The sequence below is a fragment of the Mus caroli genome, chromosome 10 (genome assembly GCF_900094665.2).
Source record: "Mus caroli chromosome 10, CAROLI_EIJ_v1.1, whole genome shotgun sequence".
Taxonomy (NCBI): Eukaryota; Metazoa; Chordata; class Mammalia; order Rodentia; family Muridae; genus Mus; species Mus caroli.
Genome location: NC_034579.1, coordinates 32,582,711 through 32,610,674, shown reverse-complemented (window position 1 = coordinate 32,610,674; position 27,964 = coordinate 32,582,711). Strand labels below are relative to the sequence as shown.

The 27,964-nt window shown below is 40.8% G+C and overlaps 1 protein-coding gene across 1 annotated transcript; it reads right to left on the bottom strand.

The window, feature by feature from the left end:
- Positions 1-98: 98 nt before the first annotated feature.
- Positions 99-27,964, bottom strand: Hdac2 (histone deacetylase 2). Its single transcript, XM_021173594.2, has 14 exons — positions 27,685-27,964; positions 17,253-17,365; positions 16,072-16,189; positions 14,358-14,432; positions 13,224-13,362; positions 10,606-10,747; positions 8,806-8,898; positions 8,622-8,730; positions 5,204-5,344; positions 4,837-4,945; positions 4,236-4,366; positions 3,770-3,925; positions 1,893-1,950; positions 99-413 (listed from the first exon to the last, which is right to left on the bottom strand). Exons 1-14 carry the CDS (start codon positions 27,734-27,736, stop codon positions 383-385), a joined length of 1,467 nt encoding a protein of 488 aa, XP_021029253.1. The 5' UTR covers positions 27,737-27,964; the 3' UTR covers positions 99-382.

Below are 27,964 nucleotides of genomic sequence, written 5' to 3'. Positions count from 1 at the left end.
ATCAAGTCATTCACTTGGAAGCAAGCTTTCATAATAAACAGACAGAAAACGATCCAAGTACAATTTTTTAATAAAGATAATTACAAAAGATGGAAAAATCAGCTCAGAAAGGCCAATTGTTTCTTTAATAGATCTGGCTTTTGACATAATAACACATCAATTTAAATACAATCACATAAAGCATGGTGGGAAAAAAAATTTGCTTCATAATTAGAAAAACTCACAATAAAACTTGCCAAGAAAAACAAAAACAAGCCATTTTGAAAATAAATACAGTCCATGCCAAAACAGTATAAAATGAAGCCAATGTCCTCAAACAGGGAAGGTTTCTTATCCCAGAATCGTCTCACTTTTTGAGGTTCCTAAAGTTGGAGAGTCAAACTCAAGGGTTGCTGAGTTGTTCTGACTTGGCTCTGTTGAAAGAGGATCATGAAATATTAAAACAGTCTTGGTTTAAGAGCACTGACCTGGCTACTTGCAAAGTCTTATAGATTCACACCAAGTAATTCACTGTTTTTTTTTTTTTTTTTCTGAGCAATAAAAGCCTTAATCTTTCCAGTTGTTTTACAACTGAGCATTCAAAGTTATCCTTCAAAATTAGCACACAACTGTGTGTGACCAAGCACACGTGCTTGCTTCTAACACAGAATCTCATTCTTCAGCCCAGAGTGACAATTTAAAATTCACTATGTAGCTTAGTGTGGATTTAAATTCATGGCACTCCTCTGACCTCAGCCTCCCCAGTGGACTGAGATTATAGACTCAAGCCTCTTCACTGGTGTGGATAGCCCTGGGGCTAATTATATTTGATGTTACTTCTTTCTCTAGTGACGGGCTGCAAAGGAGGAGTGAGTCAGCACTCAGGTAAACCTGCTTCCCACCTTAATTTGTAAAATAAAGGAGAGCTGATGATTGGGCAGATAAAGGGAAGGTGGAAGTAAAGGTGGGGAGAGAGAGGAGAAAATAGGGGAAGTCGAGGATGCAGAGGAGGAGGAAGAAGAAAAGTGGAGCAGAAGCACATGGCCTGGAGAAACTGCAAGTTCTAAGGGCTCTCATAGTTGTTGAAGATGGTAGTGTAGTGGTAGATCTGCCCATTCTAGGTGCACAGCATGTATTCTCATTAATTGAGTTGTGTTTTCATTGCCAGGGCATATTTGGGTTGGAGATTTACCGCCAACACTTCACCTACCCAGCCATACATGCATTCCGATAACAAAATTCTCAAATAGGCTTTCACTTAACCTAATGTTTTTTCCTTAAACTACCCTGTCTCCTAATACCAAAGTATTCTAAGCACAGGAATATGAGTGTACTGGCTAGTTTTGTGTCATCTTGACACAGCTGGAGTTATCAGAGAAAAAGGAGCTTCAGTTGGGGAAATGCCTCCATGAGATCCAACTGTAAGGCATTTTCTCAATTAGTGATCAAGGGGGAAAGGCCGCCTTTGGGTGGGACCATTTCTGGGCTGGTAATCTTGGTTCTATAAGAGAACAGGCTGAGCAAGCCAGGGGAGGCAAGCCAGTAAAGAACATCCCTCCATGGCCTCTGCATCAGCTCCTGCTCCCTGACCTGTTTGAGTTCCAGTCCTGACTTCTTTCAGTGATGAACAGCAATGTGGAAATGTAAGCTGAATAAACCCTTTCCTCCCTAACTGCTTCATGGTCATGATGTTTGTGCAGGAATGGAAACCCTGACTAAGACAATGAGCATCATGAAAAACACGATTGCATACATAAAAGTTACCGGTCAAATAGCCTAGGACACATTACCCACACGCAGACCTGCACTCATTGTATGTTCTCAGGCTGTGCCAGTATTTCTCAAGTATGCATGCCCCCGCCCAATCCTCAAGACATGCATGATCTCTACACAGAGACACAAGCATCACTCACCCTTTGGTGTCTGCTTTCTCACCACTATTGTCCTTGGATTTGTCTTCTTCCTTAACATCTAAAGACAGAAGAAAAATATTACTATCTATTTTGAAATATAAGACACATACAATATATACACACACATATATGTATATATATATATATATATAGTGTATATAATAAATGTTAAAAACAAAACCATAATTGAGCTTCTTGCCTTTAGGATCACATCCTTCTTACAGTGCAGGCACAGTTCTCTAGAATGTGGGTCCCAAAGAATGAACAAACTCTCAGGTATCTTCCAGAGAAAACTGTAAAAGGACTGAGGCAAGGAAGCAGGGGTAAGACAGGAGGAGCTGAAGAGAACTGTCTGCACTGTGAGAAGGACGTGATCCTAAAGGCAAGAAGCTCAATTATGGTTTTTGGTTTTAACATTTATTTACTCAGAGTGTGTGTGTATGTTTGGACACGCACACCATGACTTCCATAGGGAGGTCAAAAGACAGCTTGTAGAAGTCAGTTGTCTTCCTCCAACATCCAGATCATATGTAATCAGACTTGGCAGCAAGCACCTTTACCTTGCTGGCCCACAATAAATAAATCCCATTGTTCTGACCTTAAATTTTTAATCACTACTAAACTGAACTTAACTTAAATACAGTAATTAAAGTAACTGTCCCAGATTAGCCAGAGTGTTTTCTCTGTGTAAATTCGTTCTGAAGCAATGGCCTAATGGAGAAGTGCAGCGACACCAGCACGCTTGGGCAGTGCAGACACAGCAGGGCACTGCTGCCACCTCTCATACAAATCTACATGCCGACAATGGAGAGTTCACATTTTAGTGTCTTGGATAATTCTGGCTAAATTTTTACTCAGTGCCAAAGAGGGGGTGGTGGTGGGCCTTATTTTAGGTTTTGACCCCTAGATTATTGTGGTATTTTGTCTAAAATAGTAAGAGTCAATTTACTTTATCACTTTCTATTTGGAAAAAAAGAAAAAAGAAAATGCAGAAGATATTTTAAAATAAAAAGAAACTGAGTTAGATGTGGTGGCACATTTCTATAATCCCAGCACCCAGGCATCTGAGAAAGGACAATGGTGTGAATCCAAAGCCAACCCAGTAAGTAGCCGGAGCAGCCATGTCTATATAGTGAGACCTAGTGAAGCCAGGCAGCCTCACTTGACTAGTAGGTCAACTAAAACTTGCAGCATTATCATGTTTAAAGAGGCTAGTACCCATTCCTTACCCCTGCATAGTTCAGCATAGCAATGAGAAACATAAGAGTTCTAATGAGGTGCTGTAATGGCATGCTAAACAAACACTCTGAATAAAATACAGTAAGACACCAGAAACTGACCCTTCCTATCTTTCCTCAGTTTTATTTTCTTCAGTTCCTAAAGAGTCTTCACGCTTAAAGTAACTTTTCAAAGGACTATGTAGCTTAACTTTTGCTACATGAAGTCAGCTTTAACCAGTTATAAATTATTTAGAATTTTAGCCAGGTGTACTGGCATGCCTTCAATCCCAGTATATAAGAGGACAAGGCAGAAGACCACTAGTCTAAGTCCATCTAAGCTACAGTAAATGTTCTGAGGCCCAACATCTGTAACTACTGTCATCCCCTTAACCCCATTCCATGACATGTAACATTTACTACTATGTTATTAAAAGGAGAGATTTCTATACCACAAAGGAAATTTGAGCACACACTGTAAAACCTTTAAGTCAGCTCTGAAGCACTAAGCAGTGAGTGTGAGAGGTAACTACCACTTACACCAGGAAAAGTTACCTGCCCAAAGCACCCACCTGACCCTGTGTCACTGCAGGATCTCTAAGAGACACAGTGCAACTCTTAAGTAGGGAAAGTGAAATGGTCACCAAAACATACACTGACCTGTCTTCTTGTCCTCTGTCTCCTTCTTGTCTTCTTCAATTCTAGCCTTCTTTGCTCCCTTCTTATGATCAGCAACATTCCTACGACCTCCTTCACCTTCATCCTCAGAATCTGAAAACTCTTCATCGCAAGCTATCCGTTTGTCTGATGCTCGAACTGATACACAAAAGATTTATAAATTTGATAATAGCCACAGGTTCTACAATCATTGCATAGATAGACAGATAGATAGATATATCAAGTGCCTACTTTCTGGACACAGCCATGTCTGTGTAGTCACACAAAATGAAACTGGTGATATTAATTCAGGCTTTGAGACATCAGGAAGCTAAATCTATATGTAATTAAAATGGAGAGAAGGAAAATCACAATATGTGCTGTGAACCACGCCCTGTGTACCTTCAATTTTAAGTCTTATTTTGATACATAAGAAAAATGCAAAAAGACAATGCAAGGGATTTCTTACTGGAAATTCTTTTGTCCGGGTCTTCTCCATCCTCATCTCCACTGTCTTCATGAACAGCATCCTCTGGAATAGCTTGCATTTGAACACCAGGTGCATGTGGTAACATACGTAGATTTTCAAATAAACGCTGTCTAAATGACACAATTTATTAGATAAAATCCACTGTATGTAAAGTTCCTGTTATACACAGGAGGAACTAAACAAGAACCAGATTTCATTTACCTAACCACTGAATGGAACACTATCTATGCATCAGATCACAGCATATATTAACTGACTGAACCCACAGCACACAAGTATGTACCATTTCACCTCTATTTGACAATGAGGTAACAACTGTACTTATCAATATCATACTAGTCTATGGGAGAGAGGATACAGCCTGTTCCGATCAATGTTTCTACATTCTGTAGACATAAAGCATTTGATCTAATAAAAATGTTTCTATTTACAAAGGTTACATATTTGTATTAATATAAGAGATTAAAAAACAGGAATAGCCTTAAGGTTAGGAAGTATCTGATTTATATGCTAAAACAACTTCCTTTAGTTGACCTTCTATAGCCTCCTGAAATTTCATTAAGCCGAAGTGATTTCTTACTTTATCTTTTCCATATATTCTGGAGTGTTCTGGTTTGTCATGTTTGAAGGACTAATATGCAGTTTGAAGTCTGGTCCAAAATACTCAAAGTAATCATTATATGGCAACTCTATTAAAAACAATGAAAAAACAAGTTACACATTAAAAGCTTAGCTTCCGTATAAACTCAGAAACATAATCCAGATCCAGATAAAAGAACTACTCCCAAAGGAAAGCTTGAAAGTGCACAATGCTCTCACAGATTTGCAATCTAACCATTCATCCATCAGAAGAGATCACACATTTCAGGGGTGTGGCAGTAGACTCTCCCATTCATCCATTTGTACATAGCAGATGTTTTTCTAGATACTGCAACCTGAACACCTACCATTGGGAATTTCACAATCAAGGGCAACTGCAGTCTCATATGTCCAACATCGAGCAACATTCCGGATTGTGTAGCCTCCTCCACCGAGCATCAGCAATGGCAAGTTAAAAGTTTTCACAACTTCTACACATTTAGCATGACCTTAGACAAAGAAGATTTGGGTAACAATGAAATGTATTCTCTAGCAATTTAAAATAGGACCTTAAAAAGGATAAATACAAACAATTTTACTCAACCAAAAAAATGTCTAGACAGCCAGGCAGAGTGGCACATACCAGTAATCCCATATCTTGGGGAGGCTAAGGTAGAGAATTGGGAGGCCAGTCTAGACTATCCAGCATGACTACATGGCAGGCCACCTCAACACAAGGTGAGGCGAGGGGCAGGGAGGAACAATGACAGGGGATAATGACGGGGTGGGGGTGGGGCCATGTATCCAACAAATAACTTGTACTAAGTGTTAAAATACGCACACATGTAGTTTACTCCCATAGAAGATGTTCATGAGAGATCACATAAGGGAGAGAAACAATATACAAATGCTAAATTTTTTTTCTCCCACACAAGACATGTGTGGCTTAATTACGGAAAGCAATACCAAAAAGTTTGACCACAGAGTATCTTTATTGCTGGTATTACGGATAATTTTCTTTTTTTTTTTTTTTTTTTTTAAATTTTTTTTTTTTTTTTTATTATATGTAAGTACACTGTAGCTGTCTTCAGACACACCAGAAGAGGGCGCCAGGTCTTGTTGTGGATGGTTGTGAGCCACCATGTGGTTGCTGGGATTTGAACTCTGGACCTTTGGAGGAGCAGTCGGGTGCTCTTACACACTGAGCCATCTCACCAGCCCGGATAATTTTCTTAATTTACTTAAGATTATAAACCTCCGCCTTTAATCCCAGCACTCGGGAGGCAGGCAGGTGGATTTCTGAGTTCGAGGCCAACCTGGTCTACAAAGTGAGTTCCAGGACAGCCAGAGCTACAGAGAAATCCTGTCTTAAAAAACCAAAAAAAAAAAGGATTACAAACCTCACATAGGAACAAGTTACAAGTTTCCAGTAACTTCTGGTGCCATTCAGGCACATAATTCAACCATTAAAGAAAGAAAGTCCTTCAATGATGACAGCAGAGATTCATGGATTTTAGCCTTATTCAAAAAAAAAAATTTTTTTTTTAAAACAAAATCATTTCCTTTTGCTTTCACCTGGTATTGAGATGCTGGCTGCTCTAAGCATAAAAGTCATTGAATCTTTGGGTCTGGTTAATTTCAGTGTGTGATTTTATTTTTGTTGTTTGTTTTTGTAACTTTTTCTGTAACAAAGCTTAAAATATTTGGAAAAAAATTAAATGGCACAAAAGAAAAAAAATCCTCAATTACCTAATGAGAGTTTATAGTGTCTTCTCTGTTTTCTTCATGTACATTATCAACCAGGCATCTTCTACCACAACAGTGTCTCTTGGACATTTTTAAGGACAGAAGTTAACTTTAGAGTGCAAGGAGAGAGCCCAGACAAGACAGGCACTCGACCACCCAACAGCAGGCAAAATTACTACAACGGGGCTTTATACAACGAAGGCTACAGCCCGTAAGAGGAAGCATGGAAAAGAGCACCACAAGAAGAAATAATTAAGGAGGCAAGGTGGACAGCAGCTGACTTCTTGGCTTCACTAGGCCTGAGACAATGTAGTTGAAGCCAGTCTCAGAAGTGTATTCTAAGTCTGAAAATGGAATTGAAAATTCACAAATGAACTTGTACCTGTTGAAACACAATGCAGATGTACTATAAAGAGTCAAATGCAGTTTATAATGAAAGCTACTACTTTTAAATACAAGCATTATAAACTTTCAGTTACAAAAGCGAACACTATCAGTATATAGCTCCTAGAAAGAAAGGAACTAACTGGTGGCTGATGACTTCCGGGTAAGTCTTATCTGCTCTGAAACACTAGGTATCTACGAACATTTTATGGTCCTCATGAAGTGCAGTTAACTGAATGCTGACGTACAGGAGAGTGAGCAACTAACTTTGTATGACCCAACTCGATACGAAGGAGAGTACCAGAGCATGCCACAGTGCTGAGGCTGGTCTGCAGAGTCCAATCATGAGAAGTTCTTAACATCTATATTTAATTATCTTAAAAGTTCTGTAAGAGAACTCAAAGCAAGATGTTATTTACTACCTCAAAGTTCACACAGAAAGTCTAAAGTAAAACATGCAATGTGCATGCTAAGTCATTTCTAATCCAAACATTAACTTTATTAAAAAGATTTATTTTATTTATCTTTTTCTTTATGAGACAAGGTTTTACTATAAAGCCTTAGCTGGCCTGGCCCTGGCCAGGCTCCATCTGTCTCTGCTGTTCTAATGCTGGATCTAAAAGCATGTGCTGCCACATGCAACTTTGATTCATTCTTAAACCCTCGAAGTTCATCCCATAACAGCAATGGACTTTGGCTCTTCGTAAGGACTTGAGAATTACAGCACCACCTTACACATTTACACTTGGACTTCTTTCCTCATGAAGACACTTATGTGCTCCAGCACCAAGTTAGGTACTGACTAAGCGACACGGTGCACACTGATCAGGAGACATAATAAAGCAGAGGCAGAGAGCTCTCTGTCCCATTAGACGCACGCACGGGCTCACGAAGTCCAACACGAGGAGCTCAGTGACAGCACCTGAGATAGCTGAGCAGAATTCATTACAAATTCATAGTTTGGTAATAAGGAATATGGAAACTAAGCAAACAAAAAATCCAGAAAAAAAAGTGAGTCTTGTCAGTAGAGAAGACTGCTAAGCTAAAAACTACCGCTCCTGAGCACTAACCACAGCGAGCGAAGTTCTTAAGAGTTGAGTAAGGAAGAGAGTAACCATGATAGAATAAAGTGTGCCAAGCTAAATCCTCATTCTCTGTAACAGCACTGAATCGGACAACAAGGTACAGGTCTTCTGAAAAAAAACTGATCAAAAACTGCTGCCACTGGCATGGCAACAAACTACTCATAAATAAATGTATAAATATAAATATGATAACATGTAAGACTTGTTAATTAACTAGTCAGCCACATAACAAAAACAAACAAACAACAACAACAACAACAACAAATAAACAAAAAAATTAAAAATCCACTAAAAATTCAAGTATAGAGTTTGGCATCAAGTTGGCAAGCAAAAGGTAACATTGAGAAATTAAAAATATGTTTTTAAACATGTATGGTGCATACCACATGCATGCAAATCAGAAGAGAGTGCTAGATTTTGAGCCAACATGTAGGAGCTGGGATCCAACCCAAGTCTTCTACAAAAGGAACACCTGTTCTTACCCATCTCTCCAGCCCTCAGCAATGAAAGCTTTTATGGGAAGTTCTTGGGGAGGAGAAACACCACGCCAGCGGGAACATGAACTGCTTACCTTTGACAGTTAGATTGAAACAACCGAGTCTGTCCCCAGACAGGGAGTCTGCGCCACACTGCAGCACCACAGCGCTAGGCTGGTACATCTCCATCACTTTTGAGATGATCTAGCCACAGAATAAGACACATTAGTATCTAAGGATATTTACAACTCCCATTTTATTTCTGAAAGCAGTACTTACAGGCTTAAAAATTTGTCCATATGATTCATCATCTATACCATCTCTCATGGGAAAATTGACAGCATAGTATTTTCCCTTTCCAGCACCAATATCCTAAAACACAAAAGTAGATCTTAGGAGACTATTTCCTAACAAAAAGACTGACATATTTTAAAATTATTAAAAGACCAAGTAACACACAATTCTGAAAAAATTAAATGTTTTCTTCATTTACATTTCAAATGCTATCCCCTTTCCGAGTTTCCTTTCCAAAAATTCCCTATATCCTCCCCTCTACCCCTCTGCTTCCCAACCCACCCACTCCCACTTCCTGCTTCCTGTCACTGGCGTTCCCCTGTACTGGGGCATATAATCTTTGCAAGACCAAGGGCCTCTCCTCCCAGTGATGTCCGCCTAAGCCTTCTTCTGCTACATATGCAGCTAGAGACACGAGCTCTGGGGATACTGGTTAGTTCATATTGTTGTTCCACCTATAGGGTTGCAGACCCCTTCAGCTCCTTGGGTGCTTTCTCTAGCTCCTCCATTGGGGGCCCTGTGTTCCATCCTATAGATGACTATGAGCATCCACTTCTGTATTTGCCAGGCACTGGCATAGCCTCACAGGAGACAGCTATATCAGGGTCCTGTAAGCAAAATCTTGTTGGTATATGTAATAATGTCTGGGTTTGGTGGTTGTTTATGGAATGGATCCCCAGGTGGGGCAGTCTCTGGATGGTCATGCCTTCAGTCTTTGCTCTGAATTTTGTCTCTTAAACTCTTTCCGTGGGTATTTTGTTCCCCCTTCTAAGAAGGAACGAAGTGTCCACACTTTGGTCTTCCTTCTTCTTTCATGAGTTTTGTAAATTGTGTCTTGGGTATTCTAAGTTGTAGAAGTACTTTTTAAGCTCTGAGGTAGTTTTAGATAACACACAAGCACTGTAGTTTGGGCTGGTGAAGTAACTGGGCAGATAAAGCCCAACAAGTAAGATCCCCTCTGTTTGATCCCCAGGATCCACCCATGGCAGGAGGACTCCTGAACATGTAACATGGCACACATGTGCTCCTTCCCACCACACAAAATAAACTAAAAAGTTCTTACAAACTTCAGTCTGATGAGGCATGAAACAATTTTACAAGATGTAAAAGTAGAGCCCACTTATTCCACCATTCTCAAAGTGAGGAGCCCTGTGACCCAGACCCATAGGTAGGGAGGGATCTTCAGAGCTTCTACATCTACTACACCACTCTGGGGCAACATGGAGTCCTGTGAACACAACCCCAGGTAGGGACCCCAAAATCAGTCTTCAACACCACCTAATAAGACACCCTGGGACTCTATGCTTGTGATCTCAGATAAAGACCCTGCCTGACCTCTCCCAACCTACCACAAGACAGTGTGATAATCTGTACCCCACACCTATAGAACACTGTCCATTCCCATTGTGACCCCACCCCTGCTACCCAAGACAACCTATGCAACCTGGAGAGGACAGCAAACTTTTAAGGATCAGCACGTATATCTAACTGAGTTGAGACCACTTCTGATCCCTCGTTTCTACATATTCAAAGTAACACAACTGAACAACAAGCAGCATTCAGTGGGTCCACATGTGACAAATCCTAACAGTAAGCAATGATCCCAACAACTGCTCAACTAAGGTGAGGCCACATCTCCGGAAACAAACAAAATAACCGTACACACCAGATGCCTAGGTCCCATCAGAAATATACAAACAAAATGAATAAGACACCATGGCTCCTCCAGAAATTAGCAACCTCCTATGCTCATCTTATATTTATTCTGACAGAATTCGGTCTTACCCTCAAGTCTCCTGTTCCAGGAAAGTATTCTCCATATTTATGGAATGAGACGGTCATCACTCGATCTGTTGTATAAAAAGCTTCCTCAACACCATCACCATGGTGGATGTCTATGTCAATATATAAGACTCTCTGATGATACCTGAAAGGAAAGCACAAGCCAGAATTTGGAAGCAGGTTCTTCATCTTACAGCGAATGCTCACCCTTCTTACCCCAGTCTCAGCATCTAGACCCAGAACGTCACGTCTCCTCTGGCTACCAAGACAATCTGGTGCTCTCTGAGATCTACCCTTGCCTTTACACTTTAAAAATGGGTATACGTTATCTCTGTATTCACAACTAAAGATTATGCCAATTGCTACATTACAGAATTTCAGAATCGTTGGGCTTAGTGACATACACCTTTAATCACAGTCATCAGGAGGTACAGGCAGGTGGATCTCTTGAGTTTGAGGTCAGCCTGGTCTACAGAGAAAATTCTAGGAGACCCATGGCTACATAGAGAAACCCTATCTCAAACAAACAAACAAAACACAACTCAACATGGGAGGAAGGGAGGGCCTGGAGATGGCTCAACAGTTGGCAGTACTGGCTGCTCTTCCAGAGGTCCCAGGTTCAGTCCCCAGCAACCACATAGCAGGCTCATAATTATCTGTAACTCCAGTTCCAGGTTATCCAACACCTTACACAGACATATGTGTAAACAAAACACAAATGACATAAAATGAAAATAAATCAATTCAAAAATTTCAGCATTATAAAACAATCTACAGGCAACTGTAACCAACATAGTGTTGTTATTATTTTTATTCTTCCAACAGCTTTGAAGTGAGCATAACTATAGGTTGTTTCCTTTTCCCTGTGGTTATTTTGATAGCTGCTCATCCAGGCTAATCTCAAACCTACCTGCCTCTGGCATCATACAGGTGTGTGCCACCCCCCACTCCCCAGTTTCCAATGGTCCAAGAATAAAACAAAACTCAGAGTATTTTATAACATGACAGCTCTGAGACAGTCCAATGTCCATATCCATAAACACCTTTTATAGCAAGATGAGCACATTTATTTATTTACACATCATCTACAGCATACGTAAGACCTCATGACTGTGACAGATCACAAGTGCCTTCTTCATTCTCTGATGCTTTGTACACTACCAGTCACAGCAACAACTCAAATGAACTTCTGTAGTCACTCACCATAGAATGACATCAGTTCCATACCTATGTCACAGTGCAAATAGAAAAAAACCTGTATTTAAAAAAAGCTACTGGTGTTGGAAAGTTGGACTAGTAGTTAGGAGCACTGTCTGCCTTCTAGAGAATAAAGGTTAAATTCCCAGCACCCACATGGTGACTCACAACCGTCTCTTACACCAGTTCCTGGGGATCTACTGGCCTCTTCTGTCTTCCATGGGCACTGCACACATGTGGTGTATAGACACACATGCAGGCAAAACACCAATACATACAAAATGAAATTTAAATTCACCATTTAAGGTAGTAAATGATTATCTTGTCACTGTGGCTGACTTACAACATTTTGTTTATTATTTAAAGATGCTGTAACTGTGCTCATACAACGTAGGCTGGCATGATCAAACGCAGGCATTTATATTCTCAAGGCACAGAAAAGCAACACTAAGAAAATCTAAAATAGTGCAAACAGCGAGCAGGCTTCATCATAGCAGAACTTCTTCACAAAGTTAAAAATCAAACATGATCAAATGCCCAATGTGTTTAGATGATCAAAGAGAGCTGCTTACCAAACCAATCAAATCATGTTCAGATTTACCAGGTGAAGAAATGTACAGAACTGAGCTTACTCAAGACTAAGCTATGAAAGAAAAAGCAACAGATCTCTAGAACTGAAGCCAGTGGAATAAGCTTCAAGTCAATGAAGGTGATTTCAGGTCTCTGTCAGTTTGGGGGAGTCAGATATGTTACCCTGACAGCACTTAGCTACTGTTTATTTAAGGTCAGTAAGTTAACTCTTGGGATGTATGTGTGGAGCAAGAGCATCACTCTCAAAGCCTACAGAACACAACTGCAGTCAAAGCTGAAATACAACTCACTACAGCATTACAGCTAACAGTGGAAAATAAGCTAGTTTCACAAGTGTCCACATTCCTAAGGACCTTCACACTTCTGAAGGATAACTTCTAAAACCCCTTCAGCAGTTGGGCATCACTGTGTGTCTATTATCTATGTGTTCTGTGTGTCTGTGTAGAGGACAGAACCTGACTGGATGAGAGAAATGGGGTCAGCCACGCTACTAAATGGCTAGACAAACTTCTTATAACACAAGTTTCAAAGTCTTGTCTTCAAGTTACTTTAGTGTTCACATTTCTGGAGCTCTAGCAGCCATTTTATCAGCTTAGACGACTGCAAACCTAAAAGAGCAGAGACCATTTACCGGCAGTCTCAGGCACGGCACTGTCTGCCTTCTCGCTCTCCCACTGTAGTGGTCTATTTCTCACACTTCTGCAGGGGCTCACAAGAAGCCCTGGAAGACTCAGCATTAATCTATTGTCATTTATTTGATAGTCTTTAAAATCATTTTTTTCTTTCAATTAAGAGATCTGATCACAGGGAAAATTCAGTTTGAATTAACTTACTTTAGTAATTCGAGGATGGCAAGCACAATATCATTAACGTAGCAGAACCCTGATGCTTCTGACTTCTTGGCATGATGTAGTCCTCCAGCCCAATTGACAGCCATATCAGTTTGTTGCCGGTTTAATTTCACAGCCCCAGCTAAGGAGGAGATACACGTTATGTTATTTATAAGATACTTCGAATTTAAAAAAATCAGATTACACAAAATACATATAAGGGAAGCCCTATTAAATATGCCATGTGTAAGCAGAAAAGGTTTTGACATTCAAAAGCAAAGGACTATAATTTCAGAGCCTAAGCTTTCCTCAGATAACCATTTCCCTACAGTTTACCCGACTAAATCACAGTGCACATGCAAAGTCTTAGTAAAAATGGCCGAAGAAAAAAAAGAGAAAAAGGTCTCTGAGTAAAAAGACACAAACTTAAAAACTGTGTTCAAGTAATAATTGTTAAACACTGGCATTTTAAAGACAATTATACTTGCTACTTTGAACCTGAAATGCCTTCTAAGAACCCCAGGGAACATTTAGTCACCAGTATGGCACCACCGGAAGGGGAGGGGCTGTCTAAGAGCCAAGATCTGATTTTAGTTTACTGGAGATCTGGTCTTGCTTGAAAGGGATACTGGAATCCTCTTTTCTCCATTCAGCAGCCATGAGGTAAGCTGGCCTTCTCCCAAATGCACATACCATAATGTGCTATCACAGTCCCCAAGGACAGGGCCAGTTAAGCTCCCAAACTGTGAACCAAGATAAACGATTCTTTTAAAAGTCACCGCAGGTTTTGTTACATTAACAGAAGAGTGAATAGCAGTATCATGATCATCCAAGCCTCTAATCCCAATGAGTGAGAGGCTACGGGGGAGGAGTTCCACAATATCAAGGTCAGCCTGGGCTCCACAGTGAACAGCAAGACAGCCTAGGTACTCATTAAGTTGGAATGATAGCACATGTCTGTAAGCAAGCATTTGGGAGGTAGCCACAGAGGTGGCTGAGACGGAGGCCCACCTGGGTGATACAGCAAAGTCAAGCCAACACAACCTTACTACCATTACAACTTCTGCTTTAGACAAAACCTACAGACACTCTAACCCCTTCAGATCCTCTTGAGGCTGACTGACTCAGGATACTCACCAACTGAACCACCAGTGGAGAGCTGACAAAACTCAAAGAGTCCATCAAACACCGGACAATCTTCTCCGACGTTAACTGTGGAAGGTGAACTTCATTAAAGTCAACCTATTATCAAGTCATTGACGGCTTTTTCTTACAAACTATTAAAAATATTTGTTTCAGGCAATCATAGGTAATAATATATATTTCATGGTAGCAATGTGAAATTTGTAATTTTAAAATATTACCTATGAATTTTAAAATTCACTGGGAGCAGTACTTTAAGGTAGGTAGTATTATAAAAGTTATAATTTTATAATATGATGCTTATTTTATACAAGATAATTAATTGTTATCTATGGAATACCATTACCTAATCTTATTAGGAAATTTGTGAAGTAACTCTACCCAACCACCACCATCACCAACAAAATAAATCAAAAGCCTATATGAAAGGAAAATAGGCACAGATCTAGTTTTCTCTTTAAATATGAGAGTGAGTTAAAGATTAAGTGGCTGCAACTCCTTTCTACCTCATCTTACTGACCCTCACACAGTGTCCCTGACAGTGCCGAAACGTATTTTAGTGAGCATCAAAATATTAAGTTACTTTGTTTTTTTCTGTGGCTAAAACTGACTTCAGAAGCTGCCATGAATGAATCAGTTTCATGGAACATAAGACAGATGACATGTCACTTGGTCATGACATGGTTGGCTCCCTGTGTTGAGAGGAATAAACACAACAGAAGTGTGTGTGGCCCATCCCTAGTCATTCTTCACATCTCAAATCACATGTTAGCAAGAGGGCAGGGGTTTTATAGATCTATAAATTACAGATACTATAAAAAAAAGTTTTAGTTTTTTGTGCTCAAATAGAATTTAATATAAACCAGCATTATAATGGTTTAAACAAATCCTGTCATTTACCCAAGGGCTACCCATTACTGTGTAAATCCCAAATAAAAAAACCAAAAAACAATAGATATAATGGCATCCGTCCTATTACAGTCTTGAGTCAACCAAATGGGATAACATACGGTAGGGAAATATGATGTTCAGTGAACTTGAGAACTCCTTATCATCATTACTGAATTAAATCCACCTCTCACTGAGGAAATGGGCTCCAGTATTAAGCTTCAAAAGACAGCACCCCACATGTTTCGGGATACTTGGCAATATTTCTTTAATACAATTGACTACCAGTGTCTAATAACAATACACTTTCACCTATAATCGAAAACATGTAGAAGCATAAAAAAAAACACTAAGAAGCCAACAAAAGGCAACGTCTTTACATTACAGAACAAGGTGACTGGAGTATACAGAAGGTGAAATGGAGGATTGTTAATGCGAGAGAGAACTCTGTGAGTTTGAGGCCAGCCTGATCTGCATGAGCAAAGCTCCAGGACAGCTGGTTACAAAGTCAGACCCTGTCTCCAAAAAATTATTAAAAAAAAAAAAAAAANAAAGAAATATATTTTTCTCTTGTAACTCTGTGATCTCCCTACCAATCCCAAACTTATCATGGGTGCAAAATAAAAAGTAAAAGAACAAACTTAAATAGGTTTGTTTTCTAAAGTAACATTAATATTGGTTCAATGACCTTCTGAATTAATAATTATATTAATATTTTAAATTATGAGGAAAAAAAATACCTATTGAGGCAACTCTGACCAGAAACTTTAAAAAGATTCATTTACATTCACCACTAGTAAAATAATTATTTATAACGTACATCTCTGCATCTGCTTACTGTACTCAGACATGTTATCTGGTCTTATTGATCGTAGAAACTTGATATACTCATCGCTGTGGTATTTAGTCATTTCTTCAGCAGTGGCTTTATGAGGCCTCTGAAAAGAAAAACACCAGGATGTTGGAAGTATCAGTTGTTAAATGAGAATTATCAAATGATATGTGTAAGTTTCCACGATTAGTCTCTCTAAATGAACCAGATCCACCTGAGTAGCAAGTTACAATGCTAATCCAAAGGCGTACATTTGTCTCCCAGGCAGCAGGCAGCCGGCAGTCCCTCTCCAAGTGATGCTGCTCCTGTTTGTTCAGACTCTTTCCCATCACAGCCTCGCTGCTCTCTACCCACTGACTTTCATCAAAGGTTTCTAAGAACATCAGCTTGAGAACTTCCTTAGCCTTCATTTATTCTAATTTTTGTTCTGAAGAGCTCAGTTTCATTTACCACAGACTTCTTCCACGAGTCTTCCCATTTCTCTAAAAATCTGTATCTTAAAGAAATGCTTCCTATAACACTGTCTAGCCCTCTTCTCCTGGAGTAGTTAGTTAAGCCTTATCCTACCTTGCACTTTTTATGTATGCTCCTGCCCATGTTTTGAAGACTTTTTAGGTGGCTGTGTATCTTACACCATTTTTTACTTACCTTGCTATCATTGGCAACATTTCATATGTTAACCAAATAAATATTTATGATTAATTTTCTACCAAACTCTTGCAATAATTCAGGTCAATTCTCTTTTATTTCTTTTAAAAATTACACTGTGGTTACTTATTATTAGAGGTGTGTCCTTTTGCCCATGGGGAATTAGAAAACAACTTGGGGGAATTAGGTCTCTCCTTCTACTGCGAGAATTCTGGGGAAGGTAAACAGGCCATCCAGTTGGTGGCAAGCACCTCTACCTATTAAGTCATCTCACCAACCCCAGGACAATTGTTTCTAGCAGCACAGGCAACATAACAGTATTGTCACAAAAATATTTGGTGTTTGAAATGATCAGAGGGAAGAGACGACCACTCCAATTCCTTAAGCTTTCTCTGAGGAACACAACAACAAGACCGTCTGTATTCGTTCAGATCTTTTCATCTACTACATGCATCTCCTACAGCAGCCTAAGAAGAGCTTTCAAATACCAGTTTAAAAACACAGTGCCAACTAGTACTTACATATATTTCCATTTTTCGGTATAAACCATAATTTAGCAGCAAGTTATGAGTCATCCGGATTCTATGAGGCTTCATGGGATGACCCTGGCCATAATAATAATTTCCAATATCACCTAAAAGAGAAAAGATGCTTATTAAATACTACCACTGGCATGTGTCCAACATCAAAGACATTTATATTTAAACAAGAGTTGTTTTTGTAACATTCAAATTACATTAGAAATCTAATATATTATGCAGATTTTATACACACCTAGGGTTCACATTCTTTGTGGAGAGAGAAAGTTTTTCTGACTTTTGGTTTTCCAATTTCCCTGGTTTGGTTCCTTAAGGTGAAATCTATTTTTAGTGGATTGTTGTTGTTGTTGTTCATTTTGTAAATTTAGATACATAAGATGTATTCTTGAAGTATGGAGTAGGATCTAATTTGTCAGCTAGTAGTGCTTCTTGGATAACTTATTGGAATCCTGAAGAAATTCCTTACAGTCGAGCTGGTATTATGGAAGGGCTTAAATGTTCAGTGTCGACAAGTGGGAGATTCACAGCATTTTTCAGGGTAATAAGGACACTCTTGTTCTCATTTCTCAGGACTACACAGTAGTAGCCTGTGCATTAAAACATCTTAGATGCTGTGGTGGTTTGAATATGCTTGGCCCATGGGAAGTGGCACTATTAGGAGGTGGGGCCTTGTTAAAGAAAGTGTGTCACTATGGAGGTGGGCTTTGAGGCCTCCTATGCTCAGGCTCTACCTGGTGTGGAAAAGGCCTTCCTCCTGGCTGCCTGTGAAGGAGTCTCCTGCTGCTGCCTTTGAATAAGGAAGTAGAACCCTCTTTCAGCACTATGTACTCCTGCATGCTGCCATGCTTCCCACCATGATAATGAGCTAAACCTCTGAAACTAAGCTAGCCCCAAGTAAATGTTTGCATTTGTAAGAGTTGCCTAGGTCATGGTGTCTGTTCACAGCAGTAAAACCCAAACTAAGACAGATGCCAATGTGTTAAAACAACACACAGTATAATGTCAAAATCTGATTTTCAACCACAAAATACTTTTAGACAATAAAAAAGCTTGTCAACAAGCTTAGAAAACTTATGTATTACTTTTTCTAAGGCGAGGGACACTATCTACTTTTATGTGCCTGCCAGCTTGCCTATATGTACATAGGCAGCCTGCATAGACACCTGGTGCCTGTGGTGGTCACGATGCCCTGGAAATGGAGTTACAGATGGCTACATGCTAGGAACACAACCCTGGGTCCTTAGTAGGAGCTGCCAGTGCTTTTAACTGCTGAGTAATTTCTCCTGTCCTATAAGGAATAATTTTACAATGGCCTTATCAAGCAAGAAATGAGAAATTACTATTAATATTATAGTTTAAAATCAAATATTCATAATTTGTTAGGACAGCTGACCTGACTTTAACAGCCTGCAGATCTGACTGTTTCAGCACAGGTTTATACAACAAAAGACAGCCCCCAAACCTCATATATCTGCCCTTATAAGGACAAAGCTTAAACAGGGTATGGTAGTGCACACCTTTAATCTAACACCGAGGGAAACAGAAGCAGAGGAGTCTCTGTGAGATCAAGGCAAGCCTTATCTACCTGCAAACAGGACTCCAGGCTGGCCAGACAACACAGCAAGACCAGCTCTCAAAAACAAACATCCCCATTTCAAACTCTCCTCTCATAACACCTTTTCACTTGTACAGGAGCAATCAAAAATCCAGAAAGTTTCATACTATCTATCTATTTGACAATAATCCAGAAAACATTTGCTTTTTTTTCCCCCTTGAGACAAAATTCTAGCTATGTATTCCAGGCAGGCATTGAATTCATGATCCTACTGAGAGACCACTGGCTTTTGCCACCAGACCCAGCTGAACATTCAGGTTTATAAAACCTGTCTTCAAATAGTACGAATCTGTTGGTATAGTACCTCTGATTTATTTAGTTCAATTTTTTTAATGATTTACAAATTCAAGAGCACTCAGAATGCTAACTAGTTTTCAAAGGTAAATGAAAACTTCAGAACCAGAAAACAATACATCTTGTTGACCTAAGTAGAAATTTTCTTTATTATATTATTATTTAACTTTAAATTTAAATATATTTTGATCCTATTTTCCCCTCTCCAATCCTTCCAGATGTTCTCCCTATGCAGCCAACTTTAAGTTGTAGTGTTTGAGAAGTAACAGCAAGAACATTTACCTAGTAGTCAGCACCAGCTTTTTTTTCTCAACTCTACGATGTGCCACAACTTTATAACTGCCGAGAGACATGTTAAATAATGTAGCCAAAATTATACAACTAGCAGATAGGAGCTACATTCAGATTTAGGAAGAAGAGACCACAGGCAGTAAATATTCTTTTGCATTGTCACTGGCAGAACAATGGCAGGGTCACAACAAAGTAACAGCAGGACAATGGCTAATGAGGAAAGAATATAGTATAAATGCTTTTGCTCAGCATCGTCTTTGCTCATTTAACAAATATGAACAAAATTAATTCCTTATCTAATTTATGAAGGGAGTTACCTTGTAACTATGAGACTCCTAACTTTATATTAATATATACAGCTTTCAACAAACTTGTGTCATAATTTTGAGGCCTTATTCTCAGTAAGAATATTCATTTAGCCTAAAAGACACATATTCACGAGGGCAGCTGAGCCACAATATGATGAATTTTTCAGAATCCCTCCAAAGGCTTGAGATATACAGTGGTGGAACATTTCTCTAGCATGTACAGGCTTTTGGTTTAATTCCTCTGCACAAAAGGGGAGCGATGGGAATGCAAAGGGGAAGAAGGAAGGGGAAGGAAAGGAATTGTAAGGGGAATGAAGTGGGGCTTCTAACTAGGGAGGAAGACAAATACAGGACAAGGAACGAGGAAGGTAGAGTAACAGTGAGGATGTCTCAAGGATCAAGCGCAATCATGCCATTGCCCTACTGTACCAATAATACACATAAGTCTATGTATAAATAGAATAGACACATGCTCCCTCCAGGAGCCATTATCCACAAAAACAAAATAAAACAAAACAAAACTAGGCAGCTGTCTTTGGAGTTGCTGGTCAGGACTGTCCAAGAGACTCCCAAAATCTTATACGCTATTGCCCTTGGTTGCCCCCTAGAGGTAACTACATATCGCTGAAAACATCATGCACTTGAGATGCAGGGCCCACGAGGCCCCTGAGCTGGACAGAACTGAGAGCCTGATCCTTCCAGAGGAGGAAAGCAACCAATAGTCCCACCCAGTTATGACACCTGTGAACCACAGTAGGAACCACCATGGCAGCGTAAATGTGGAGTAGCGGCACATAGACCTTTACAGTAACCAACAGCTTTCTAATTAGATTTAAGATCCATTCAGCAAGAGGGAAATCATGCCTAGTACTGGAGACCTAGCCAACTCAAAACTACTGAAGTCATCAATCTTTGAATAAAATATGCAATTGCTACTTTACAAAACCAGCACCATCCCGATCTATATTCTACATATTTGTCCTTGTAAACACCGGAGAGTGTAGTCCTCACCCCTATAAAGGAAAAGTTCTCCTTGTAGCAGAGACCATTACAGAAAAGCACAATTGAAGCCCAGCACCAAGTGACACATCTACAATACAACCCGTGCACCTTAGGGTCAGAGGGCATTGGGGAAGAGGGAGAAGGGTTTAAAGAGCTTGAAGAACAAGGAGTTTACTGTAAGACTGTCGGTGAGACATGTCAGAAGCAACATCCACAAAGTCTCACCAACATGACTGGCTAAACATGACCTGAACAAAGTCATCAACAGACACATTAGTGAAGGTCAGAAGGCCTCAAGCCTAGGCAAAGAACTACAGACAACTAAGGAATGAAGATAGGACAGAGAATCTTCTCCAGGTAATGACCAACCCATTGGTTATCCAATAACAAATAGCCAGCTCTAAAAACATACAGTAACACTATATACACTGAACAGGTTGTATTTATGTACTTAGGAGTATTTATATGTATCAACAGTTAAAGAAATCCGAGGGTGTGGATTTGAAAGAGCAGGTGGAAGGCTACACAGGAGGGGTTGGAGGGAGTAAAGGAAGAAAATGGTGTGATCATATTATAATTTCAAAACAAACAAGAACCATTTTTGTGGGCAAGGCACCTTTAAAACCATCACTCTAGCAGCAGAGGGTAGGTGATTCTGGGAGGAGGAGAGGGAAGAATAATAATTTCTAATGTTTCCTGTTCACTATTAGTTTTATATATGGCTATTTTGAAGTCATCTATTTCTTACTAAAAACCTTCTGCCTTTTTCTTTTTTAAGAAAATGTTTTCCGAACTGATCCTTTTTAAATTTTATTTAATGCACATGGTTATTTTGCCATACAGACGACTGTGTCTGGTGGCCATGGAGGGCAGGAGACAGCATCAGATCCCCTGTGGCTGTAGGGAATGACCCCTGTGAAGAGCCCTGTGGGTGCTGGGAATCCAACCGAGGTCCTCTGAAAGAGCAGCCAGGGTTTTAAACTACTAAGCCATCCAGCCCTGTTGTTAAAACGCTTAATCGCAATCTGGAGTTTCTACCCTGGCTTTGACCATTGAGTTCCCAGATAGAAGACACACACAACCTTTATATTTACAATAGGCTTTAAACAGCATAGGAGCTGGGCAGATATCTACCCTGTATGCTATTAGAATCTATCTTCCTATTGATACCCCTGAGTTACTACTGATTATATTTCATCTGAGCTCCTCCTAACACCAATTGGCCAGCCCTCAGAGTCATGTTTTCACGGCTCAAATCCATGGCAGTTTCTCCTTCATCCTTCATCTTTTTCCCTTTTGGTTCTATTCTGAACCCAAGCCCAGGAATCCTAAGCCCCACATACATCTCTTCTGCTCAGCTATTGGCTGTAGGCATCTTTATTTACCAGTCAGAAATAACTTGAAGGCAAGGTCACATACTGTTACTCAGGTCCGTGTGCAGACCCCAGATCTTGGGGCCTGCACTTAGTACTGCAATACACAGCCAAGATCAAACCTCAGCACTGCTCCTCTTCTTTTCTTAATTTCATGTACCTATAGTCTCTGTCAGTTACATAATTTGGGCATTTAAAATGTGATCCCATTTTTTGTTCAAATACGTAAATATAGTTTTACCAATTAAGATTATCCAGAAAAGTTTGACTCAAGATAAAAATGTATAATGTACTAAAACTGGGTCAACATTCTATAATCAAAGGTATTTCTGAAGCAAAAATGTGTAATTATCACAGTTAGTGGAATAAAGACAATAAATTGTAATTGCATTAATTTCAGGATAAGCTTTTGAATCTGAGTGAACAAAATTTCAGATCATTGTAAATTTCAGGACTGTGAAATGTACTTTCACACTGTACATAGAGAAGCTGCCAAAAGTAGGGGAGAGGGGTTGAGGGAGGGAAAAAAAATTAAGAATAAAAAGACTACTGTGCAATTTCTGTCTGCCACACAACATTAGTTCTGTAAAGGTTTTAACACCATTAGACCCTCCTCCTTGAAACATTGTGGAGTCTGGATCTCCACGACTCTGTTCTCCTGCATTGTGTTCCTTCTCTAAGCCGACTTCCTCCAAACCTTTTAATTCTTAGCTTTTCTTCACTTTCCTCAAAAGTCAAGAGCTTGTCACTGGTCAAGCAGTACACCAAGAGTGACGGCTTCATCCTATGCCTTCTCAGGAACAATTCCCGGAGTCTGTGCCTCTCCATACCATCACCTTCAACAAACACCTCAGTATTTACCACTTACCAGTTAAGAAATACTACTCCCTGGGTTCCAGGTAATTTTTGGAAGTATTTTCATTTGATCTAAATAAAGATCTCAAATACATAATAGCCAACATAGAGCCCTTGATTCCATGCCATCTCAATGGACAGTATGTTGTCCATCTCATGCCCAGTCCAGAAATCACCACTCCCAGCCCTAACCCCTCGTCCAAGCCACCAACAAGTAGTTTTGATGTATCTTTCTTGGTTTATAAACCACTCTCAAATGCACCCAATTCTATCTAAAGACAACCATTTCCTTTCACCTTTGCACTTTCCTCTAGCCTACATTCTACTCCTCACCAATTCTCTTAGACACCAGCCTCCACTTTAAAAGCTCCAAGACACTCCCTCTAAGAGTCAAAATCTCTTTCAACCAAGCTTGCTGTGCCTGGCCCCTTGGGGCTCAGCCCAGCATCCCTATCTCTGGGTTGCCCTTCTTTTGGGTATGACACCTTCCAAGGACTTGGCCTTCGTTGTTTCACAGGGAGCACTGTTTTAAGACTGATGCATATGCTTCCTAGGATGCTTGTTTTATTACTCCATTAAAAAGAGGGTTTCCTCTTTTACTGTTACAAACACCCACTTCCTTCTTAAGTAACCTTTGTCTATATGGGACACAGCAGGGACTTAAACAATCTTATGTTTCTGAACCCCAGACTGACTTCATGTACAAGCATAAACCATGAAACCAGAGTGAGACCGACTAACCAACATGGTGAGAGTAGAACTTCCATGTAATGGTGTTAGGGTGATGTTTCTGTACACTGTGTGAAGATGTGTCTCTATCCTTCCCCAACTGCCTAAGGCACCTCCTGACAGATTAAAATAAAAAGCCTATGGCTTACAGCAAAAGGCAGGATAGTAAGGTGGGACATCTGGAAGAGAGAGGAACTCAAGAGAGAATTAGGCGTGGGGTATTCCCTATTCAGAGGAAGTTGGTTGTAGGAAACTGAGAAGTATAAATGAGATAATTGAGTGATGAGCTGGTTGGGAGCAGGCCTAGTTTAAGGCCTAGGCGTTCATTACTAAACAGAAATAAATCTCGGTGTCATTATCCAGAGCAATGGCGGCCTTAGAAAAGCCCAAACCGTTAATGACTTCACATTTCATTTTGCTAATGTAAGAAATTTTGCTTTTGTTCACCAACTCCACGTGTTCTAAGAATTTGCTAACATTTAATTTTGCTAAGAAAAAAACCCAATTATTAATACATTTTTTTAGGGACTGAAGAACAAAACTCTGCAAAAGAAAAATAAAATCTTTGTATTCTAGGTACGAATCTTTCTTAGACATTAAAACAGAAACCTATGTGGGGAAAGAAAACCCATGTGGAGAATACGAAGTGTTCACCTGTTTTCATCTATAAGCGGCAGAAGCCTAACCATCCTCCTGCCTGTAACTATATAACACTTAGTGGGAACAGACAGGCTGGAGTAGGCTAAGAGCATTTATTGCTCTTCCAGAAGACCCAAATTTGGTTTCCAGCATCTACGTGGTAGCTCACAACCACTCCTAAACATCAAGGGCACCAGGCTTACACAAGAAACACATACATTTTAAATAAAAGAAAAATAAACCTGACAACCGATGGCCACTCTGTAGTAGTACTCTTGTATCTGTTAAAGTTAGGAGTACACTGGGAAATATGATTACGGTACTTGTTATAGTCTATATTTGTGTTGCCACGTGCTTTTCTCTGGACTATGTTTCCAAACATTTTGATTCCGATTATCTCTATCAGAGAAAATAAACAAAGCATAAAGCAATTGGTGTTTAATTATATAAATTATGCATACATTCAATTCTGTTATACACTATACACTAGACGGCACTACATGATTGGCCCCAAGCTTCACTCTAAACCAGGCAAAGTTTATATTTCTAGATAAAGTATTAAAAGCCTGAGCCTTGCAATTAGAGCTAAATATGGCCCCATCTGCTCAATTACACTTAGAGAAAAAAGGGAAAAAAGTCAGAAAGGAACTCAGTGTAGACACATAAACAGCTTTATATCATTTGCCGATCTTTGTCTTTTAGTATAATAAGAGATTAGCCAACATTCTGAAATGTGTTTCTGGGAGCTGTGATGACCAGTCAGTACTCACAGTCCACTAAGAACTCTGATTTCCCTTCTGAGGTTCAGGGATAGTTCATACGCTCCTATCTGAAAGTCACAGATCAGTGGCGCACACACGGAGAAAACCACATTCAATCTTCAGAAGTATTCTTCACTAAGCACAGAGTTAGCAGGAAAGCACTCACAGGAGTTGTCAAGAGGCTCTCTGGGGGCCTATTGCCCCGTTAACCTCCTCCTTTCCTGATCTCTTCCCCTACCAACCAAGTTAAAAGCACTAACTTAAGACTAGTATACTATTCGAACCCTAATCCTACTGGCCCGGTTCTCCACCAACCCAACCCTGCATGCGTCTGAAAGTCATGCGCTTTCTTGGTACGGAAGTCATTTTACTTGCTCCTCTTGTTTAGAATTTAATAAAGACAATTAAAGATTGCTGCTACCTTTATAAACTAACAAGAAGAGGGTTTCTGTAATCAAATCAGACGTGTAGGGAATTCTCTATAGAGAATTCTCTGTAGTCTAGCATGCTATGACATGTTAATTAGCTTAACCATGACACCAATTTATGTATCTTCAATTTTTGTTAGCTTCCCCCAAATGCAAATATTCAGATTGAAAATAAGTTAAGTACATTCTAAAAACAAGTCAAGTAAGAACCACCGATAGATAACCCAGCAGATTTCCACCATCAATTATACAGTTGGTCACTCACAACTAGGTAAAGCAGCTGCATGGGCATAAGTCTAAAATCACATGACTTAAAAATACCTCCCTCCACACCTCATTTCCATGACCAATGTCCATCCCACTCCTCAGCAAAGGCTCATCCCTACGCATGAAGCCAGGAAGGAGCTGTTCAAGACAGAGAGTCCTCTCTGGTTCTCCATCAGGCCTGGTGAAAGTTAATGTGACTTAGAGTTCATCACTGATGACAGAAGCTGACAGCTGAAGAGACTGAGCTGTTCCCCAACAGTTCAACCTTTCCCCTGACTCTAACAAGAGCAAGCCTTTACTTTAGAAAGGCTGTAATTTCCAATGGATCAGAGAATGCAGGTCAGGGCTTTGCTATGACCCCAATGTCATAATGTAACTCATGTTTAAACCGACATGCTCTCCCATCTCTGCTCTCCTTGATGGTGTAACTTCAAATAAACATGCAATACAGTTTGAGTCCTCTCAAACTTTCAATTAAGCCAGGCCATAGTGGCACATATCTTTAATCCCAGGATTTGGGAGGCAGAGGCAGGTGGATCTCTATGAGTTAGAGCCAGCCTGGTCTACACAGTGAGTTTCAGGACAGCCAGGTCAACTTAGAGCCTGTCTCAAAAAACAAAACAGCCTTTTCCATTTTGGCCTAGCTTTCTGTAAGGTTTTTTGATTTTCCAGCCAATGACAGGTGGCTATTTTATTTAAAGCTTGTATTAAAAGATTCTGTCAAACCAAGAAAATGCACGACTATTTTAACAAGTTTAAGTGAGTTTCATTCAGCCTAGTTCTCTAATCTACCTCTGCAAACACTATGACTTCAATACAACTACAGAAAACGCTCCCAATTTCATATTGCTTTGTAGAGATCAAGCGTTCAGTCAATGAGCTTCGCTAGTTCTGTCAAATTTCCTTATTACTTCTCTCAATAGTTATCTATTAATAATGTCTTGGGTGAAATCTGTATAGGCAGGGCACCATTCCATTTGGTGTAACTGAACCCAGAGACTATTACTGCTCATACTCCAAATTAGAAAATCCTTACAGTCACCTTGTACCGTTCACTGCATTGTGAATATTTAGTCCACTTCTCAAAGTTTCCTGCAGCAAGGTCTCCACCACAGTAGAACAGAGTTCCTAAGCAAGATGCCGGTGTTCTTTCCTAGCCCCCCCCCAGCCCCCCCAGAGCAGGGTATTATAGCAGATCGAACAAAGAGCAACAAAGAAGGGGGAGGTAATAACCTCCCATTGAGACATGCCAGGACCCATCAAACAAGAACAACTGCACGCTTCCTCTCTCCTACCACTTCCCAACAGACCTACCTACTTCCAACTCAAAACCCCTTAATTGCCACCGAGGAAGTGCAGCCCTTCCATTTGAACCCTGAGAAAGTGGAGCTCGAAGAACACGACGAACAAAGGCGAGGGATGTAGTCCACGCAAAACACCAGCGAGACAGCGCCGCTCTGCGAACTTGGCCGCCGGCCAGCAGTAACTCCTCCGCAGCCCCACCCGGGTGCCGGGGTCCCGGGTGAGGCTGGAAGCGCAGCGCGGACAGATCGGGGGCGAGAAGGGGGGACCGGGAGAGCGGGGGAGGGGACAGGGACGTGGGGCGGAGCTCCAGGCCGCCAGCTTTGTGCAGTCAGGCCCAGGGTGCCGACTGGGGTTCCTCGGGAGACCGGTCCGAGGCAGTGCACCCCAAACCTGAGTGTGCCCGAGAGGAGGACCCGAGAGGAGCGAAGGCGGGCGTCCCCGAGACGCCACCGCTGGGTTGGCCGTGTTGGTGTCCCCGCGGGCTGCCACCCCCGACACCCCGCTGCGCCCTCCCCGCATCCCGGCTGCAGGCTCCTTGGCCGCTCACCATCATAGTAGTAGCACACTTTCTTCTTGCCGCCTCCTTGACTGTACGCCATGGGCTCAGGCCGCCGCCTCCCGGCTGCGGCTCCTCCTCCGGCTGCTCCCGCCCGCCGCGGCCCGGCGGCCAGACAAGAAGGCTGACAGGGACGGGCGGTGCGGCAGCCCTCGGAGCAAGGGCAGCCCGGAGCGGGACGGCGGCGGGTGCCGGGAGGGCCGTAGCGCGCAGAGCGGGATAGGCAGCGGCGCCGACGCGCGACACTCGGCAGGGGTAGGCCTCCGGGCGG